At 51.8% G+C, this 20384-nt stretch overlaps 1 protein-coding gene and 1 long non-coding RNA gene across 2 annotated transcripts in view; both read left to right on the plus strand.

Annotated features, from left to right (window-relative positions):
* The window catches only part of LOC138748105 (mitogen-activated protein kinase kinase kinase kinase 5-like), a 70902-nt gene extending 58563 nt beyond the window's left edge, over nucleotides 1-12339 (plus strand). The window contains exons 10-14 of the mRNA XM_069907793.1: nucleotides 1081-1143; nucleotides 3022-3103; nucleotides 6418-6534; nucleotides 7985-8219; nucleotides 12155-12339. Of these exons, the coding sequence (XP_069763894.1) occupies nucleotides 1081-1143; nucleotides 3022-3103; nucleotides 6418-6534; nucleotides 7985-8219; nucleotides 12155-12339 (682 nt within the window). The remainder of the gene's footprint in view (nucleotides 1-1080; nucleotides 1144-3021; nucleotides 3104-6417; nucleotides 6535-7984; nucleotides 8220-12154) is intronic.
* Nucleotides 12340-13288: 949 nt separating this feature from the next.
* On the plus strand, nucleotides 13289-17045 carry LOC138748182 (uncharacterized). Its single transcript, XR_011347855.1, has 3 exons — nucleotides 13289-13355; nucleotides 15077-15121; nucleotides 16870-17045. It is a non-coding gene; the product is annotated as an uncharacterized lncRNA (long non-coding RNA).
* The last annotated feature ends 3339 nt before the right edge of the window (nucleotides 17046-20384 follow it).

The raw sequence follows: 20384 nt of genomic DNA on the forward strand, positions 1-20384 counted from the left end.
TCGCCCGGAGCCGGTGTCCACAGCACAGTGTGTGACCAGAGCTGTAACCCGCAACCCAACCTTTGAACCCTGGGTGCATGCCCGCTGCTGCCAATGGGTGCCTGAGGTGGGTGCCCACTGATCCCTGAGCCTTCCTGGAGCGGGTGCCCGCTGGTCCATGCCCCCATCCCCACCAGCTGAGAGAGTTTCTGATACCAACCCTGCATGTTTTGGTAAGTTGAAAATGACCACCTTAGTGCCAGGTGGAGCGAGAAGGTAAGAAGACAAATGGGGTTTTATTGCAAAAGCATTTGAATTTAGAAATAGGGAAGTTTTGTGTCCGTTGTTGGTTTTTTACCCCAAAAAAAGCATATTGAGATTGAAACTTTCTAGTTCCTCTGGCATCTTGTTCAATGCTCAATCTCACTCTCTGTGAGAAAGTTGCTCCCTTTTAAATGTTTGCACTCACTTTAAATCTATGACCTTCAAAACTGGACTCTCCTACCCTGGGGAATGGGGAACTATTCCCCACAAAGACTGAGAATTAGTTTACTGTCACACACACAACATTTTGGCACATTTTGTATATCAAACTACTGAGTCCAGGAGCTGGGATGTGATGGTAAAGTTGTATGAGACATTGATGAGGCCAAATTTGGAGGATTGTGTGCAATTTTGGTCACCGACCTACAGAAAAGAGACCAATAAGATAGAAAGAGTGCAGAAAAGATTTACTAGAATGTTGCTCTGACTTCAGGAACTGAGTTATGTTTATTTTAAATAATATCTGTATGTGTATGTGAAAGCCCCTGGTATCTGGTACCTATGGTGGTTGGAAGATGCTAGATAAGTGAATTTTCCGGTTGGTTAAGATTGCGTCCTGTGTGATCGGTGAAGTAACTGCAAGATGCGCCAAACTTCCACATTTATTTTCAGCAATATTTTTGCCGGTAGCTTGATTTTCAAATAATGAGGGTTTTACTGTATTTATGAAGTCAGATAATAATAAACTTGTTTCCCTCTCTTTCCTTCGAGCAGGTTTCCTCTGTCACTCGCCCCGATGAGATCCTGAATAATATTCTTCGTGTTTTATTCCCTTAGGGTTCTCTTTCTAATGTCCAAAAGCGGTTATCAACCTCCAAAGTTAAAGGACAAGGGAAAGTGGTAAGCTGAATGCCATGCATGGTCTCACAGAGTAAAACCTTCATCTAGATCATACGTCCCAGTATTCACAGCTTCAGGGGCAGGTCGATCCATGCCTCCGCTGCTCTCTGGGTGGAGTTGGCATGTTTCCCCGTAAGTTCACAGTTCGGATGCCGTCGGGTGGGAGAGGGAGCAGAGAAGGTTGACAAGGATGTTGCCAGGACTCGGGAGACCTGAGGTACAGGGAGAGGTGGAGCAGGTGGGGGTTTTATTCCTTGGAGAGCAGGAGAATGAGGGGTGATCTCAGAGTGGTGGAGAAAATCATGAGAGGGACAGATCGGGTGAATGCAGAGAGTTATTTGCCCATAGGGGGCGAAATCGGTAACCAGAGGACACAGGTTTAAGGTGGGGGAGGGGGGATATTTCACAGGTACCCGAGGGGTAACATGTTTACACAGAGAGTGGTGGGTGTATGGAACGGGCTGCCGGAGGAGATGGTTGAGGCAATTTGGACAGATACATGGATAGGACGGGTTTAGAGGGATATGGATCCAACGCAGGCGGGTGGGACATTTTGCTCAGCATGGATAGGGTGGGCCAAAGGGTGTCTTTATGTCCTGTGTGATTCTTTGAGGGAGAGCAGAATAGAAGGCAGAGAAATGTAGTCATGCCTCCGTCTCTCAGCCACAGCGATATCTGGCGTGGAGTTTGGTCAATTCCTCTGTGACACATGACACCAGGATCGGAGGCATCGTGGACAGTGAGGAAGGTTTTCAAAACTTGCAGAGGGATCTAGACCAGCTGGAAAAATGGGCTGAAAAATGGCTGATGGAATTTAATGCAGACAAGTGTGAGGTGTTGCATTTTGGAAGGGCAAACCAAGAAAGGATGTACATGGTGAATGAGAAGAGCGGTAGAACAGAGGGATCTGGGAATACAGTTACATAAATTCCTGAAAGTGGTGTCACAGGTGGATGGGGTTGGCCTTCATAAATCAAAATATTGCATACAAGAGTTGGGATGTTATGGTAAAGTTGTAAAAGGCCATATTTGGAGTATTGAGTGCAGTTTTGGTCACCAAATTACAGGAAACCCTTCAATAAGATAGAAAGAGTGCAGAGAAGATTTACTAGGATGTTGCCCGGACTTCAGGAACTGAGTTACAGGGAAAGGTTAAACAGGTTAGGACTTTATTCCCTGGACTGTAGGAGAATGAGGGGAGATTTGATAGAGATATTTAAAGGGGGGGATAGACAGAGTAAATGTAGATCGGCTTTTTACACTGAGGGTAGGTGAGATAAAAACCAAAGGGTGTGGGTTACGGGTGAAAGGGGAAAAGTTTAGGGGGAACATGAGGGGGAACTTCTTCACACTGAGAGTGGTGGGGATGTGGAACAAGCTGCCAGCTGAAGTTGTAATGTGGGCTCACTATTAACATTAAGAAGAATGTGGTCAGGTACATGGATGGGAGGGGTATAGAGGGCTATGGTCTGGGTGCAGGTCAGTGGGGCTGGGCAGAATAATAGTTCAGTGCAGTCTAGGAGGGCCGAAGGGCCTGTTTTCTCTGCTGTAATGTTCTATAGTTTTATGACCAGGAGTGTTTCACCCTTGGGCCTTGGTTCCTTGGTTAATTGGCTGCGCTAGATTGCAGATCTAGGGAGTTACTGGGAGGGGTGAGGAGAACTTACACGGAATGGGATGAATTTGAATGGGTGGGAGATGGTCAGCAGGGAGTAGATGGCCTCTAGAAGGCTGTGGAGTGGGAGATGTGGGGCTCTAGAGCACAGCTGGAGTGGTTGACCTAATGGGTCAGTTTGTATCCCCTCTGGGCCTTGCCAGAAGCCCATTGACCTCAACCATCCGACACTTCAGGCGTGAACTTTGCTCTTCCCCGTGCAGGAGCTCAGCGTTCCACAACTTTGCCAAGGTGACGTTGACAAAGAATCCAAAGAAGAGGCCTGCAGCCAGCAAGATGCTGACGGTGAGTGTGGTCAGGGAACCGCCATACCCCAGCGACTGGCTGTACGTGCACGTGTGCATGTGTGTGCGCGCGCGTGTGTGCATGTGTAGGCATGTATACACGCATGAGTGTGTGTGTGTGTGTGTGTGTGTGTGTGTGTGTGTGTGTGTGTGTGTGTGTGTGTGTGTGTGTGTGTGTGTGTGTGTGTGTTGTGTGTGTGTGTGTGTGTGTGTGTGTGCAATTTACTAGACTCAAAATCCGCAATTTCTCGGGATGAGCCCAGAGAAGCTGAGGACATGGGACCCCCCAAAATTACAGATCAGAGACCAACCTTTCAGGACGGAGGTTTGAAAACAGAAGAGCTGGAGAGTTGGATCCTTTGCCCTTGAATGACAACTGATGTTGGACATTAATTTTAACTGAAGCAATTGTATTAATAGATCGGTTCGGTGGCTTGTGGGGGAGGCGGGGGGAAGTGGACAGAGCAGCCATGGTGTGGAGTGTTAGCTGCAGTTCGAAGGTCTGAATGGCTGCCAGCTGTTGTCTTTCAAAACGTAGTTTCCAGTGGGGCAGGGCTGTGAACCAGGGGAGGGGGTAATGTCATGTCAGGAGACAGAGAAGGTTCTTTGTCTTGTGCTGGGTCCAATTTTTTGTCCTGGACTCCCCTCCCTTGCAGCACCAGAGGCCCAAGGATAACAATCAATCTTCAGAGGAAATTGGATAAAGAATGAAGCAAATATAACCATAACAGCACGGAAACAGGGCAATTTGGCCCTTCTAGTCCACACTGATCCAAGTCCCCTCCTCTAATCCCACCTACCAGCACTCTGCCCATATCCCTCCATCCCCCTCCCATCCATATACTTATCCAACTCTTTCTTAAATGACAACATTGACCCTGCCTCCACCACCTTTCCCGGAAGCCCATTCCACACAGTAACCACTCTCTGAGTAAAGAAGTTCCCCCTCATGTTATTCCTAAACCTTTACCCATCAACTCTCAACCCATGACCTCTTGTATCCATCTCTCCTACTCTCAATGGGAAAAGCCTTTCCACATCAACTCTATCTATCCCTCTCATTATCTTAAACACCTCTATCAAATCCCCTCTCAGCCTTCTACGTTCCAAGGAATAAAGACCTAATTTGCTCAATCTTTCTTTGTATTCCAGATGCTGAAACCCAGGCAATATTTTTGTAAATCTTCTCTGCACTCTCTCTATCTTGTTAATGTCCTTCCTATAAATCAGTGACCAGAACTGCACACAGAACTCTAAATTTGGCCTCACCAATGCCTTGTACAGTTTCATCATTACTTCCCAACTCCTATATTCCATGCACTGATTTATATAGGCAAGCATACTAAAGGCCTTCTTCACCACCCTATCCACATGCGCTCCTACCTTCAGGGAACAATGCACCGTTATTCCTAGATCTTTCTGCTCCACTGCATTCTTCAATGCTCTCCCATTTACCACATATGTCTTGCTTCGATTATTCTTTCCAAAATGAAGCACCTCACACTTATCAGCATTAAATTCCATCTGCCATCTCTCTGCCCACTCCTCTAAGCAGTTTAAATCCCTCTGCAATCTTTGAAAACTCTCTTTATCATCCACAATCCCCCTATTTTAGTCTCATCTGCATATTTACTAATCCAATTTACCGCCCCATCCTCCAGATCATTAATATATATGACAAAGAGCAACGGTCCCAATACCGAACCCTGAGGTTCACCGCTTGTCACCGGCCTCCATCCTGACAAACAATTATCTACTACTACTCTCTGGCATCTTCCTTCCAGCCACTGTTGAATCCATTTGACTATCTCCAAATTAATACCCAAGGACTTAGCCGTCCTAACTAACCTCCCATGCGGAACCTTATCGAGGGCCTTACTGAAGTTCATATAGACAACATCCACTACTCTCCCCTCATCAACAGTCCAAGTCACCTCAAACAAAAACAATTCAACAAGATTGGTCAAACACGACCTTCCACGCACAAATCCGGATTGAGTGTCCCTGATCAGGCCCTGTCCCTCCATATACTTATATATACTATATCTAAGAATGCTTTCCATTAATTTACCTACCACAGATGTCAAACTTACAGCCCGATAATTGCTAGGCTTTCTCCTTGAACCCTTTTTAAACAAAAGAACCACATGCTACTCAAGACGCCAATCCTCCGGCACTATACCCGTCTCTTGAAAAATCACTGCCAGAGCCTCTGCTATTTCCTCACTGACTTCTCTCAAGGTCCTGAGGAAAATCCTGTCAGGCCCTGGAGACTTATCCATCTTTATATGCTTCAAAAGCTCCAGTACTACCTCTTTCTTAAACACTATAGTCTCCATATTTACCCCCTTTTGCTTCCTTTACCCTGCACAGTTCAATATCCTTCTTTTCAGTAAATACTGAGGAAAATAAATTGTTCAAGACCTCCCCCATCTCTTTTGGCTCTACACACATTTGTCCTTTCTGATTCTCTATTGGACCAATTTTGTCTCACTTTCCTTTTGCTATTTACGTATTTGTAGAAACCCTTTGGATTTATTTTCACTCTGCTTGCTATAGCCACCTCATACCTTCTTTTAGCTTTTCTAATTTTTTTCTTAAGATTCTTTTTACATTCAATATAGTACCCAAACATCTCCTTTTTCCCTGTTTCTTATATTTATTGCAGTACTCCCTCTTTTTTTCAAACCAAGTTTCCAATATCCCTTGAGAACCATGGCTCTCTCAAACTTTTCAACCTCACTGGTATATAAAGATTTTGTTCTCTTAAATCTCTCCTTTAAAAGACCTTCATTTCTCTATTACATCCTTCCCAGAAAACAAAATATCTCCAGGGAACAACTCTGGAAATGTGCAGCAGGGCTCGATCAGGCAGTAGATGTGGTTTCCCACAGTTGGGGAGTCTAGGACAAGGGGGCACAACTTCAGGATAAAAGGGCATCAGTTTAAAACCGAGATGTGGAAAAATGTCTTTAGTCTGAGGATTGTGCGTCTGTGGAACTTGTTGCCACAGGCGGCTGTGGAAGTGAGGTCATTGGGTGTATTTAAGGCAGAGATTGAGAGGTATTTGATTAGTCAGGGCAGCAAGGATTATGGGGAGAAGGATGGGGTGTGGGGCTGAGTGGATGGATAAGACTCGATGGGCCTCCTGCTCCTATATCTTCTGAAGTACGACAGGCCAAATGGCCTCTAACTCCATGATTCAATGAATTTATTTAAAGACTCTTCCTCTCTCACCGTCTTCCTCAATTCATAATTTTAATATTTCTCTCTCCCTCTCCCCCCGCTCCTTGTCTTCCCTTCCAACCCATCCAGCACCAGTTTGTGGCACAGCCAGGTCTGAGCCGTATGCTGGTCCATGAGCTCATCGATAAGCTACAGAACCCAGAGAAACACACCAACGCACGGGAGGTGAACGATGATGACATTGAGGTGGGTGCATCGGCTGGAATGGGGAACCTGCTTGCCTCCTGCGAGGCCTCAGTGTAGTCACTGGGGGTGGAGAAGAGAACCTGCCCGCCTCCTGCCAGGCCTCAGTGTAGTCACCGTGGGTGAAGAGGGGAACCTGCTCGCCTCCTGCCAGGCCTCCGTGTAGTCTCCAGGGATGCGGCTCCTCTTTTGATGGAGATGAAAGGATTCAGATCCCCCCCTTCCTGTTGGCTGTGGAGGGTTCAGTTCTCTACGCCCCAACATCAGTTACAGGATCAGGTCCCTCCCTCGAGCTTGACTGTCATTGCTCCTCACTGGACGTGGAGACCAATTCTCTTCTCTCGAATGGATCCTGTTCCCCAACACCAGGATTGATTGGATCCTGCTCTCCTGCACCAGGATCATTAGATCCTGTTCCCCTACACCAGGATTGATTGGATCCTGTTCCCCTACACCAGGATTGATCCCCTACACCAGGATTGATTGGATCCTGTTCCCCTACACCAGGATTGATCCCCTACACCAGGATTGATTGGATCCTGTTCCCCTACACCAGGATTGATCCCCTACACCAGGATTGATTGGATCCTGTTCCCCTACACCAGGATTGATCCCCTACACCAGGATTGATTGGATCCTGTTCCCCTACACCAGGATTGATCCCCTACACTAGGATTGATTGGATCCTGTTCCCCAACACCAGGATCAAAAGCACTGTAGTCCCTATACCAGGATTTGTCACTGTAAATATGGACTGGATTTGGCTACATTACAGGAACCTGGGTGGATTCCCGTGTCCTGTGTGATTCCACATCAGTGATCCCTGTGGATTTTCAAATCTTCCACATTCAGTCCTGTCTGTGTTTTCTGGCCCTACAACCTCAATGAAGGGAACTCCACAGACTGGACAAACTCTGAACCACCGAATTTATCCTGCACTTGGGAACAAATGGAAGGCAGCTCGCATGTCTCAAGCCTCTAACCCGTGTCCCAGCCCTGGGAGTGTGTGATGGGACAGTGTAGAGGGGGCTTCACTCTGTATCTAACCCGTGTCCCTGCACTGGGAGTGTGTGATGGGATGTGGTAGAGGGAGCTTCACTCTGTATCTAACCCATATCCCTGCCTTGGGAGTGTGTGATGGGACAGTGTAGAGGGGGCTTCACTCTGTATCTAACCCATGTCCCTGTCCTGGGAGTGTGTGATGGGATGTGGTAGAGGGAGCTTCACTCTGTATCTAACCCGTGTCCCTGCCCTGGGAGTGTGTGATGGGACAGTGTAGAGGGGGCTTCACTCTGTATCTAACCCGTGTCCCTGCACTGGGAGTGTGTGATGGGATGTGGTAGAGGGAGCTTCACTCTATATCTAACCCATGTCCCTGCCCTGGGTGTGAGTGATGGGATGTGGTAGAGGGGTCCCTGCCCTGTTACTCATGCTGCGACCTTCCTTCCTGCAGGTCCCCCCTGCTGTCCCACGGAGGATTCAGTCAACCAATCGACATTCACACGCAGAGAGAACCAACTCGGATATAATGCGTGAGTGTTATACCCTTAACTGTCAGAGGAGAAGTGGGGTGATGGGGGACCTGTCAATGGGTTGTGGGGAGAAGGAGCAGGTCTCACAGCCTGGGAGCTGCCCCAGTGGACGGGGGATAGATGATGGGTGTGTGGGCAGCAGGTGCATGGTATGCGGTAAGGTGAAGGGTTGATGGGTGGGTGCCGGGGTGGTGGGTATTGGGTGGGGATGGGAGTAGGGGGACGTGGGTGCTGGGTGGGGGAGTTAATTGATAGCTGGAGGAGGTGGGAGGTAGATGATGTGTGGTGGGAGGGTGTGTGATGTTTGGGAAAAAGGGAGAGGGGGAGGCGCGAGTGGGTGGTGGGAGGGGAGGGGAAAGGTGATGGGTGGGAGGAGGATGGGGAGGTGGGATATGGGTGATGGGTGGGAGGTGGGTTGGAGGGGGGAGGAGGTGGGTTGGAGGGGGGAGGAGGTGGGTTGGAGAGGGGAGGAGGTGGGTTGGAGAGGGGAGGAGGTGGGTTGGAGAGGGGAGGAGGTGGGTTGGAGAGGGGAGGAGGTGGGTTGGAGAGGGGAGGAGGTGGGTTGGAGAGGGGAGGAGGTGGGTTGGAGAGGGGAGGAGGTGGGTTGGAGAGGGGAGGAGGTGGGTTGGAGAGGGGAGGAGGTGGGTTGGAGAGGGGAGGAGGTGGGTTGGAGAGGGGAGGAGGTGGGTTGGAGAGGGGAGGAGGTGGGTTGGAGAGGGGAGGAGGTGGGTTGGAGAGGGGAGGAGGTGGGTTGGAGAGGGGAGGAGGTGGGTTGGAGAGGGGAGGAGGTGGGTTGGAGAGGGGAGGAGGTGGGTTGGAGAGGGGAGGAGGTGGGTTGGAGAGGGGAGGAGGTGGGTTGGAGAGGGGAGGAGGTGGGTTGGAGAGGGGAGGAGGTGGGTTGGAGAGGGGAGGAGGTGGGTTGGAGAGGGGAGGAGGTGGGTTGGAGAGGGGAGGAGGTGGGTTGGAGAGGGGAGGAGGTGGGTTGGAGAGGGGAGGAGGTGGGTTGGAGAGGGGAGGAGGTGGGTTGGAGAGGGGAGGAGGTGGGTTGGAGAGGGGAGGAGGTGGGTTGGAGAGGGGAGGAGGTGGGTTGGAGAGGGGAGGAGGTGGGTTGGAGAGGGGAGGAGGTGGGTTGGAGAGGGGAGGAGGTGGGTTGGAGAGGGGAGGAGGTGGGTTGGAGAGGGGAGGAGGTGGGTTGGAGAGGGGAGGAGGTGGGTTGGAGAGGGGAGGAGGTGGGTTGGAGAGGGGAGGAGGTGGGTTGGAGAGGGGAGGAGGTGGGTTGGAGAGGGGAGGAGGTGGGTTGGAGAGGGGAGGAGGTGGGTTGGAGAGGGGAGGAGGTGGGTTGGAGAGGGGAGGAGGTGGGTTGGAGAGGGGAGGAGGTGGGTTGGAGAGGGGAGGAGGTGGGTTGGAGAGGGGAGGAGGTGGGTTGGAGAGGGGAGGAGGTGGGTTGGAGAGGGGAGGAGGTGGGTTGGAGAGGGGAGGAGGTGGGTTGGAGAGGGGAGGAGGTGGGTTGGAGAGGGGAGGAGGTGGGTTGGAGAGGGGAGGAGGTGGGTTGGAGAGGGGAGGAGGTGGGTTGGAGAGGGGAGGAGGTGGGTTGGAGAGGGGAGGAGGTGGGTTGGAGAGGGGAGGAGGTGGGTTGGAGAGGGGAGGAGGTGGGTTGGAGAGGGGAGGAGGTGGGTTGGAGAGGGGAGGAGGTGGGTTGGAGAGGGGAGGAGGTGGGTTGGAGAGGGGAGGAGGTGGGTTGGAGAGGGGAGGAGGTGGGTTGGAGAGGGGAGGAGGTGGGTTGGAGAGGGGAGGAGGTGGGTTGGAGAGGGGAGGAGGTGGGTTGGAGAGGGGAGGAGGTGGGTTGGAGAGGGGAGGAGGTGGGTTGGAGAGGGGAGGAGGTGGGTTGGAGAGGGGAGGAGGTGGGTTGGAGAGGGGAGGAGGTGGGTTGGAGAGGGGAGGAGGTGGGTTGGAGAGGGGAGGAGGTGGGTTGGAGAGGGGAGGAGGTGGGTTGGAGAGGGGAGGAGGTGGGTTGGAGAGGGGAGGAGGTGGGTTGGAGAGGGGAGGAGGTGGGTTGGAGAGGGGAGGAGGTGGGTTGGAGAGGGGAGGAGGTGGGTTGGAGAGGGGAGGAGGTGGGTTGGAGAGGGGAGGAGGTGGGTTGGAGAGGGGGAGGAGGTGGGTTGGAGAGGGGAGGAGGTGGGTTGGAGAGGGGAGGAGGTGGGTTGGAGAGGGGAGGAGGTGGGTTGGAGAGGGGAGGAGGTGGGTTGGAGAGGGGAGGAGGTGGGTTGGAGAGGGGAGGAGGTGGGTTGGAGAGGGGAGGAGGTGGGTTGGAGAGGGGAGGAGGTGGGTTGGAGAGGGGAGGAGGTGGGTTGGAGAGGGGAGGAGGTGGGTTGGAGAGGGGAGGAGGTGGGTTGGAGAGGGGAGGAGGTGGGTTGGAGAGGGGAGGAGGTGGGTTGGAGAGGGGAGGAGGTGGGTTGGAGAGGGGAGGAGGTGGGTTGGAGAGGGGAGGAGGTGGGTTGGAGAGGGGAGGAGGTGGGTTGGAGAGGGGAGGAGGTGGGTTGGAGAGGGGAGGAGGTGGGTTGGAGAGGGGAGGAGGTGGGTTGGAGAGGGGAGGAGGTGGGTTGGAGAGGGGAGGAGGTGGGTTGGAGAGGGGAGGAGGTGGGTTGGAGAGGGGAGGAGGTGGGTTGGAGAGGGGAGGAGGTGGGTTGGAGAGGGGAGGAGGTGGGTTGGAGAGGGGAGGAGGTGGGTTGGAGAGGGGAGGAGGTGGGTTGGAGAGGGGAGGAGGTGGGTTGGAGAGGGGAGGAGGTGGGTTGGAGAGGGGAGGAGGTGGGTTGGAGAGGGGAGGAGGTGGGTTGGAGAGGGGAGGAGGTGGGTTGGAGAGGGGAGGAGGTGGGTTGGAGAGGGGAGGAGGTGGGTTGGAGAGGGGAGGAGGTGGGTTGGAGAGGGGAGGAGGTGGGTTGGAGAGGGGAGGAGGTGGGTTGGAGAGGGGAGGAGGTGGGTTGGAGAGGGGAGGAGGTGGGTTGGAGAGGGGAGGAGGTGGGTTGGAGAGGGGAGGAGGTGGGTTGGAGAGGGGAGGAGGTGGGTTGGAGAGGGGAGGAGGTGGGTTGGAGAGGGGAGGAGGTGGGTTGGAGAGGGGAGGAGGTGGGTTGGAGAGGGGAGGAGGTGGGTTGGAGAGGGAGAGGAGGAGGGTGGGTTGGAGAGGGTTGAGGACGGTGGGTTGGAGAGGGGAGAGGTGGGTTGGAGAAGGGGAGGAGGTGGTGGAAGAGGGAGGAGGCTGGGTTGGAGAGGGGAGGAGGGAGGTGATTGGAGGAGGCTGGTTGCGGAGAGGGAGCGAGGTGGGTTGGAGAGGGGAGGAGGTGGGTGGAGAGGGGAGGAGGTGGGTTGAGACGGGAGGAGGTGGGTTGGAGAGGGATGGAGGTGGGTTGGAGAGGGTAGGAGGTTGGTTGAGAGTGGAGTAGGTGGGTGGAGATGGGAGGAGGTGGTGTTGAAGAGGGGAGGAGGTGGGTTGAGAGGGGAGGAGGTGGGTGGAGAGGGCTCGAGGTGAGGCTGTCGAGGGGAGGCGGTGGGTGGAGAGGGGAGGTTGGGTTGGAGAGGGGAGGAGGTGGAGAGGTGGGTTGGAAGAGGGGAGGATGAGCGGGGCTTAGGAGTCTGGGCTTCTTGGAGAGGGAGGGAGGAGTTGGAGAGGGGAGGAGGTGGGTTGGAGAGGGAGAGGTGGGTTGGACGAGGGTGAGGAGGTGGGTTGAGGGGGCTGGCTGGGTTGGAGAGGGGAGGAAGGTGGTTGGACGAGGGAGGAGTGAGGTTGGAAGCGGGAGGAGGGATCGGTTTTCTGCTTGAGAGGGACGGAGGTTGGTTGGAGGGAGGAGGTGGAGTTGGAGATGGACGAGGGGAGGAGGTGGGTTTGGAGAGGGAGGAGGTGGGTTGGAGAGGGGAGGAGGTGGGTTGGAGAGGGGAGGAGGTGGGGTTGGAGAGGTGCTGACTCAGACCTTGCTTTCTTCCCCGTGCCACCACTTGCCGACATTTGAACAGGCCTTACAGCACGGGACAAGAGCCGCACGAACAAGGTGAGGCTCGCCAGCCCTAAGCCCCACACCTACCCCTCTCCCCAACCCAAGAGATGGCTGTCATCACGTTGTCAACTTCTAGGGTGGGCTCTGGACCCCGAGGGTTACCCACAGTGACCGCGCAGACTCAGCAGTCCAGCCAGAATCTGCAGAAAGAGGAACAGGCAAAACCTTTCATCCAAACTCCAGATCTTTGCATCACTGGCATGAACTATGAAATGACCCCTGTCCCCTGACCCCTGTCCCCTGACCCCTGTCCCCTCGCTCTTCATTCTGAATCCTCTCAAACTGCAGCCTGACCTCTCACCCCTTGCACTCCTTCACTTCTCATTGGCTGGTCTGTTCATCATCCCCTTGGCACCCATCACTGTGACCGTAGGTGCTGCCCCCCTTGCACCCACACCTCCTCTCTCACCACCATTCGGGGCCCCAAACAGTTCTTTCAAGTGAAGCAACGTGAATCTGCAGCGGTCGTCGACTGCCTCTGGTGCTCCCGTCGTGGTCTCCTCTACCTCAGAGAGACAACACAGACTGGGAGATCACATTGTGGATCAGCTCGGCTCTGTCCACTGCAATAACGTGAATCTCCCAGTTGCCACCCATTTCAATTCTCCGCCCCATTCCCTTTCAAACATGTCTGTCCTTGGTCTCGTGAACGGCCAGACTGAGACCACCCGCAAATTTGGGGAACAACACCTCATCTTCTGACTACTGGGCCCCCTCCAACCGGATGGCACGGACGTAGACTTCTCTGGTTTCTGTTAAACCCCCCTCTCCCTCCTTCCCCCAGCTTGTACTCTCTCTCCCCTTTTCCCTCTGTTTCCTTTCACAGAGCCAAAATCAATTATCACCTCTCCCCTGATCATATCCAACTAATACCTTTTGTTGGTCTGGACTCTTCCCCCGACCTGTCTTCAGTCTTTATTCTGACGCCTTCCTGTTCATTGCTTATTTCTTGAGGAAGGGCTCAGGCCCGAAACGTCAGTAATGTATCGTTACCTCCTGAGGGCGCTGCTAGACCAGCTTACCCCCATGGATCAGTTTTGGCTCGTGGGCTGAGATGGGGCGTGGTGACCTCATCGTGAGGGCAATTTGGAACTGTGCCTCCTGCTGGGTTCCGGTGCTGGGCTGGGCCACAGATACACTCTGCCAGACCCATCCCCACTCAGTCTACTTTCTTTGCTTAGGATCAATCTCTGGAGCAAATTCCGGGTTATTCACAGAACATGTCCAATCCTGGGAGACAGAACAGGTGAGAAGGTTACCTCAGGGGGGTTAGGACCGCTGAGATTTGTGCCTAGGGTCTGTCCCTCCCTTGTGTGTTAGCCTCACTGTTGTGTGTATCTCGACCTGCATGAGTGGGCAAATTTGTGCATGTGTCTGTGGGTAATATGTGTTTATGCATGTGTGCGTCCACATAGGTTTAGGTGTGAATGGAAAACGTGTGTACCGATATTCTGACACGACTGTGTGGCCAGACACAATTCCAAATTTGCCAATGACACCATGGTGGTCGGCCGAATCACAATCGGCAATGAGGGAGCATACAGGAGGGAGATGGATCAACTAGTTGATGTCGTGCCAAAAACCCTTGTGTTCACCATTAGCAAAAGTAAGGAGGTGGGAAATCAGGAGAATGTGAACCAGTCCTCATTAAGGGGTCAGCGGTGGAAAGGGCTAAGAGCTTCAAGTTCCTTGGGTGTCAACATCACCGAGGATCTGTCCTGGGGACTCCATGCTGATGCCTTCATGAAGAAGCCTTGCCAGCCAGCGGCTAGACTTTGTGAGGTGTCTGAGGGGATTCGGTACATCACCGAAAACGCTTGCAAATTTCTCCACCGAAAACGCTTGCAAATTTCTCCACCGAAAACGCTTGCAAATTTCTCCACCGAAAACGCTTGCAAATTTCTCCACCGAAAACGCTTGCAAATTTCTCCACCGAAAACGCTTGCAAATTTCTCCACCGAAAACGCTTGCAAATTTCTCCACCGAAAACGCTTGCAAATTTCTCCACCGAAAACGCTTGCAAATTTCTCCACCGAAAACGCTTGCAAATTTCTCCACCGAAAACGCTTGCAAATTTCTCCACCGAAAACGCTTGCAAATTTCTCCACCGAAAACGCTTGCAAATTTCTCCAGGTGTACGGTGGAGAGCGTTCTGACTGGCTGCATCACTGCCTGGTACGCACAGGACACAAACAGGCTACAGGGGGTTGTAAACAGTGGCATCATGGCCACCAATCTCCACCCTGTTAAGGACATCTGCACGAGGCGGTGCTTCAAGAAAGCAGCCTCTATCCTCAAGGACCACCCAGGCCATCACCTCTTCTTCCTGCTCCCATCGGGAAGGATGAGCACCCAGTGGCACAAGGACAGCTTCTTCCCCTCCGCCATCAGAACTTGTGGATTCTACCTCAACTTTTTTCACTTTTTTGCTCTACTATTTTTTTCAAACCTTGTATTTTTGGAATTATAATTTATGGCGATTTTGAACCCCGCTTTACAAATACTTAAATTAATAAAAATCACTTTTGCGAAGCAAACCAGGTTCGCTTTTCCGAAAGGATTTGAATGGGTATTTATTTTTATGAAAACAGCCTCCAAATGGGTCTTCACTTTACGCCATTGCGTCTTCCGAAAGGTTTCCCAGGAACACTCTAGTTTCGTAAAGCGGGGTATATAATTGTTGTCGCAAAACAACAACTTCCCTGACACACATTCATAATAATAAGCTGGATTCTGAACCTGATGTATGTAGAACATGTGAATGTGCGTGTGTGCCAACGTGTGGACATGCATTGCATGTGGACAAGTATGTATGCATTACATGCGTGTCTCCATGTGTAAATGCAATAGATCGTGTTACATTATGCATGATATTAGTGGTTGTATGAATGCCAGTGTGTGCGCTGCTGGCGTTGGTATCAGCGATGGGGCTCGGCCAAACCTGACACTGCTCCTCTCTATCCACAGGATGAAGATGTTGGATTCGGACGACGATTACGATGACATTGCAGTGTAAGTGGAGGATTCGATCATGATTAGCCTGTAGTGTAACTGGGCGCCCAAGGTTAACTCTTCCCAATTCACGGGACATCTACTGCCTCCGGTTCTCCCAGTTTGTCCTGCTCTACATTGTCTGCACGTGGAGATTGCGTCACTGACCACCTCAGCTCTGTCCGCTGCAAAAACAAGGACCTTCCAGTGGCCGGCCATTTTAATTCCACACCCCTCCGTCACACTGACACACCTGTCTCAAATCAAGACCATCCCCAAATTGGGGAAACACCTTGCATTCTGCCTTGGCCCTCTCCATCCAGACCGCACCAATATTGACTTTTCTGTTCCCGTGAACCCTCCACTGTGTTTCTCTCTCTCTCTCCATCCATCTGCCTCCCTTCCTCCAGCTCTCCATCCCCTTTTATTCCTTCTGCTGTCAGAGAACTCCCCTCATGAACCTCACACATTCACAAAACTATTTATTTATTTGTATAGATGAATACGTGCCCTGCATATGTATTGTTTGTCTGTACGTGTGTTATGTCTGTGTGTGTGTCTGCATGTTCTGCACCGAGGACTGGAGAACGCTGTTTTGTCGGGTTGTACTTGTACAATCAGATGACAATGAACTTGCCTGTTAGCCTGTGTTCCTCCCCCCACCCCATCTAGCTTTTTATTCAGGGGTCTGTCATCGCTCTTGAGAAAGACCTCAGGCCAAAAACATCAACTGTCTTTTAACCCCCCCCCCCCACCCCTCCCTGCGGGACGCTGTGTGACCTGCTAGGTTTCTCCGGCACGTTTTGTACGAGGCACTGAACCCCAGCATCAGCAGCCATTCTTGTTTAACTCCTTTCAGCTTATCCCTGACAAAGGGCCCGGCCCAGAATGTCAGTTCCCCTTTACTTCCTGTGGATGCTGTGTGACCTGGTAGGTTTCTCTGGTGTGTTTGTGAGATGTGGTCGACCCCAGCATCTGTGGGTTTTATTGTTAACTTCCCAATGTAATTCGTATCCAAACAGGGTCAGGGGAGATGGAGTTGACATTGCAGAGGGGACATTCCTGCTGTACTGCGGATGGGGTGACGAACTGGACTGCTTGTAAAGCTGTCAGGGTCCAGTGGAGTCATACTAACCTGATTAGGGATCTCTCAGCTCCTCAAGTCCTGTGTAGCTTGCAGAACAGGGAACCTTGCAGGAGGATCCCCTTTGGAGGAATTCCTGTTTCTCCACACCACCCCCCTGACCCCACTCTATGCTGGAGTTCAGTGAGCGGTCCGGGTGAATCTCCCCAAGGATTCCCTCTCTGGACCCGTTTGGACCACGATTCTGTCGGCAAGACCAAAAGCTCTGGAGGGTGAGACAGCTCTGGGCTGGGGTGAGTCAGGGCCACTTCCCCTTGGGTCAACACACAAGGAGCCCAGAGGGGGCTGAACCTTCCCAGGGAGCAGACTGTACTGACAATAACCACACCAGTGGTGCGAGTATAAGACAGCTTTAATAAACTAATATGTACACTGAGGTCTCGTCTCTCTGCAAGACAGACCTGGAAGGCTAGACTGCAGCTCTGGACTGCTTTATAGACAAGGTCACCGGGATGCCCCCTGGTGACCAGGTGGTGTCATTACATCTCGCCACACAATTATCCTCAAGCATTTGACGCAATCAGTTATGCAAGTCTCCCTCCTTCCCCCCACCCCCCCCCCACCCACACCCTACATCAATTTATCTTTGTGCTTCAGCATGCTCTCCCTATCCCCTCTTCCACAGTTTATCCTCAGGAATGTTTCATGTGGACAAAGGACTGGCCCACCACACAGGTTTTCTCCACATACGAATACACAGGAAATGAGATGGTGCACCTCGAGAGAAGAGGGAAGAGTCATACTGCTAAAGATGATTATAAGATGGAACTGCAGAGAATTATAATGGAAAATAGCCCATTATAATGAGTAAGCATAGCTATTTATAGTTTGTATAAACCAAAGTTCTTGGCAGTTTCAATGACAACTTTGACACAGAAGTTAGAACAATTATCAATCTTGTATGATGTAAAAGATACTCCATTTTAAACATGGATCTTTACGATAACGTTCTCATCTCCTAACCAAAACAGACCCTTGCCAAAAATTGATGGAGACATTGAAGTGGCTGATGACTGATAGAGATAGCAGGGACCCACTACGAGGAAACAAATAGAAGGACCTACCAGTTATCTGATAACTAGTAAGGATAAAAGTCAGAAAGGTCCTTTATTGAAAGTACCTAGTGTACTGACAATAACCACACCAGTGGTGCGAGTATAAGACAGCTTTAATAAACTAATAGGTACACTGAGGTCTCGTCTCTCTGGAAGATAGACCTGGAAGGCTAGACTGTAGCTCTGGACTGCTTTATACACAAGGTCACCGGGATGCCCCTGGTGACCTAGTGGTGTAATTACAGATCACCACATTCACCCCCCTTAAAAAAAATTGTTATTCCCCCCGTCCTCCTTCCCTTGTTTGTAAGTTCATAAGTCCAAAATTTTTTGTGGCTTCCGTTGCCTTCTGGACCTCTTCGGTAGTGGTAAAGGGGTGGGGAGTGCGGTCTGCCTTTCGGCCTTTCTTGGTGGAGGTGTGGGAGTGGGAAGTACTAGATGGCCATGTGACCATGTGGGCTGGGGATCCTCTTGTATGGGATGAGGTCCTGCCATCAAGTCTAGGGTGGTGATATTTTGTGGGGTGGGCGTACCCAGGGTCCTGATTTCCGGGGTGGGTGGTATAGTCCTCTGGGGTGACTCGATGGACAACTGTTCTAGTGACAGCTGCTGCTCTGCGCCTTGTTGATCCGTAAACATCTGTGTTTCCTCCGCGATGTTCACACATCCGGCCGGCGCGAGATCCCTGGTGGCCACCGAGTCTTCTCTTCCATCTGGGAATGTGACGAAGGCATTCTGAGGGTTCGCGTGCCTCAACTCCACTTGATTCACCAGCGGGTCCGCTTTGTGGGGTCTGCAGTGCTTCCGGAGGAGAACAGGTCCCGGTGTCATCATCCATTTAGGCAGAACTGTGCCTGTTATGGCTTTCCTTGTGAAAGAAAAGATACGGTCATGTGGAGTCATGTTAGTGGTAGTTGTTCGGCTCCGAATCATGGGTCCTCTACCGGCATCACCTACGGCTCCTAGAATGCTTCCATCAGCGCTGTCTCCACTCCATCCTCAACATTCATTGGAGTGACTTCATCCCTAACATCGAAGTACTCGAGATGGCAGAGGCCGACAGCATCGAATCCACGCTACTGAAGATCCAACTGTGCTGGGTAGGTCACGTCTCCAGAATGGAGGACCATCGCCTTCCCAAGATCGTGTTATATGGCGAGCTCTCCACTGGCCATCATGTCAGAGGTGCACCAAAGAAGAGGTACAAGGACTGCCTAAAGAAATCTCTTGGTGCCTGCCACATTGACCACCCCCAGTGGGCTGATCTCGCCTCAAACCGTGCATCTTGGCGCCTCACAGTTCGGCGGGCAGCGACCTCCTTTGAAGAAGTCCGCAGAGCCCACCTCACTGACAAAAGACAAAGGAGGAAAAACCCAACACCCAACCCCAACCAACCAATTTTCCCCTGCAGCCGCTGCAACCGTGTCTGCCTGTCCCGCATCGGACTTGTCAGCCACAAACGAGCCTGCAGCTGACGTGGACATTTTCCCCCTCCATAAATCTTCGTCCGCGAAGCCAAGCCAAAGAAAAAAGAAGTGGTAGTACACAACAAAGAACGAATAAAGTGTAGGGCTTCTGGCAACACTTCTTGCCATCTAGTAACAGGCAGGTCTTTTGCTTTTAAGGTCAAGAGGACCGTTTTCCAGAGAGTGGCATTTTCCCTTTCGACTTGTCCATTCCCCTGGGATTGTAACTTGTAATGCAGCTGGTAGCAACCCCTCTCTCGTGCAGGTACTACTGTACTTCTGCACTCGTGAATGCAGCACCCCTGTCTGTGTGTATGTACTTTGGATACCCAGATATGCTGAAGATGGGTTGGAGGCATTTTATAAAAGTGGCTGTTGATACATCAGAACACGGGATTGCGAAGGGGAAATGGGAATATTCATCTATTATGTTTAGGAAATAGACATTTCTATTATTGGACGGGAGCAGGTCTCTAAAATCGAGGCTGAGGCACTCAAAAGGTTTGGTAGCTTTTATCAAGGTGGCTTTGTCTGGCTGGTAAAATTGCGGTTTGCATTCCGCACAGATGGGGCAGCTCCTCTTCTCTGACCTCACTTCCTTGACCGAAAATGGGAGGTTTGGGGTTTTAATGAAGTGAAACAGTCTAATGACCCGCGGTGACCCGGCTCATTGTGCAAGTTCTGCAACTGGGATGTGTGGTTAAGGATGGCACAAGTGCCTCTGGACAGTGCGTCCGGGGGCTCGTTGAGTCTCCCGGGGCGGTATAGAATGTCGTAGTTAAATGTAGACAATTCTATCCGCCAGCGGAGGATTTTGTCATTCTTAATTCTCCCCCTGTTCGAGCAAAAAAGCCACAGACTGTTGGTCTGTGACGAGGGTGAAGTGTTTGCACGCCAGATAATGTCGCCAATGCCTTACTGCTTCCACAATGGCTAGGACACTCAGCAGTAGAGAAGGTCTTACCTCTGACCCCTGTAGGGTTCACGAGAAAAAGACCACCGGTCATCCGTCTTGATTTAGGGTGGTTGCCAGAGACACATCGGATGCATCCGTTTCTACTTGAAACGGGATCGACTCATCTATGTACTGCATTGTAGCTTTAGCGATATGGTCCCTAATGTCCCTGAATGCTCTGGTGGCTGCTGGGCACAGTGGGGTAACTGAGGCTTTTATAAGTGGGCGGGCCCTGTCGGCGTAGTTGGGGACCCATTGGGCGTAGTAAGCAAACAGTCCCAAACACCTTTTTAGTGCTTTCAGCGTGTGTAGCACTGGAAGGTCTAGGAGAGGGTGCATAAGGGGCTGGGTCTGGGCTGATTTCCCCGTTCTGCAATATATAGCCCAGGATTGGCAACTTCCTGGCGCGAAAGACGCATTTGTCCCTGTTGTATGTTAGGTTCCTTTCCTCAGCTGCCTGGAAGAAGCGTTTTAAATTCGTGTCATGATCCTCCTGAGTGTGGCCACAGATTGTCACATTGTCTAAGTAGGGGAACACCGCTTTCAGTTGGAACTCATCTACTATTCGGTCCATTTCTCTCTGAAACAGGAACACTCCACTGGTGACACCGAAGGGGAGTCACAGAAATTGATACAGCCTGCCGTCTGCCTCAAATGCCGTGTA

This window comes from Narcine bancroftii, chromosome 13, assembly GCF_036971445.1.
Source record: "Narcine bancroftii isolate sNarBan1 chromosome 13, sNarBan1.hap1, whole genome shotgun sequence".
NCBI lineage: Eukaryota > Metazoa > Chordata > Chondrichthyes > Torpediniformes > Narcinidae > Narcine > Narcine bancroftii.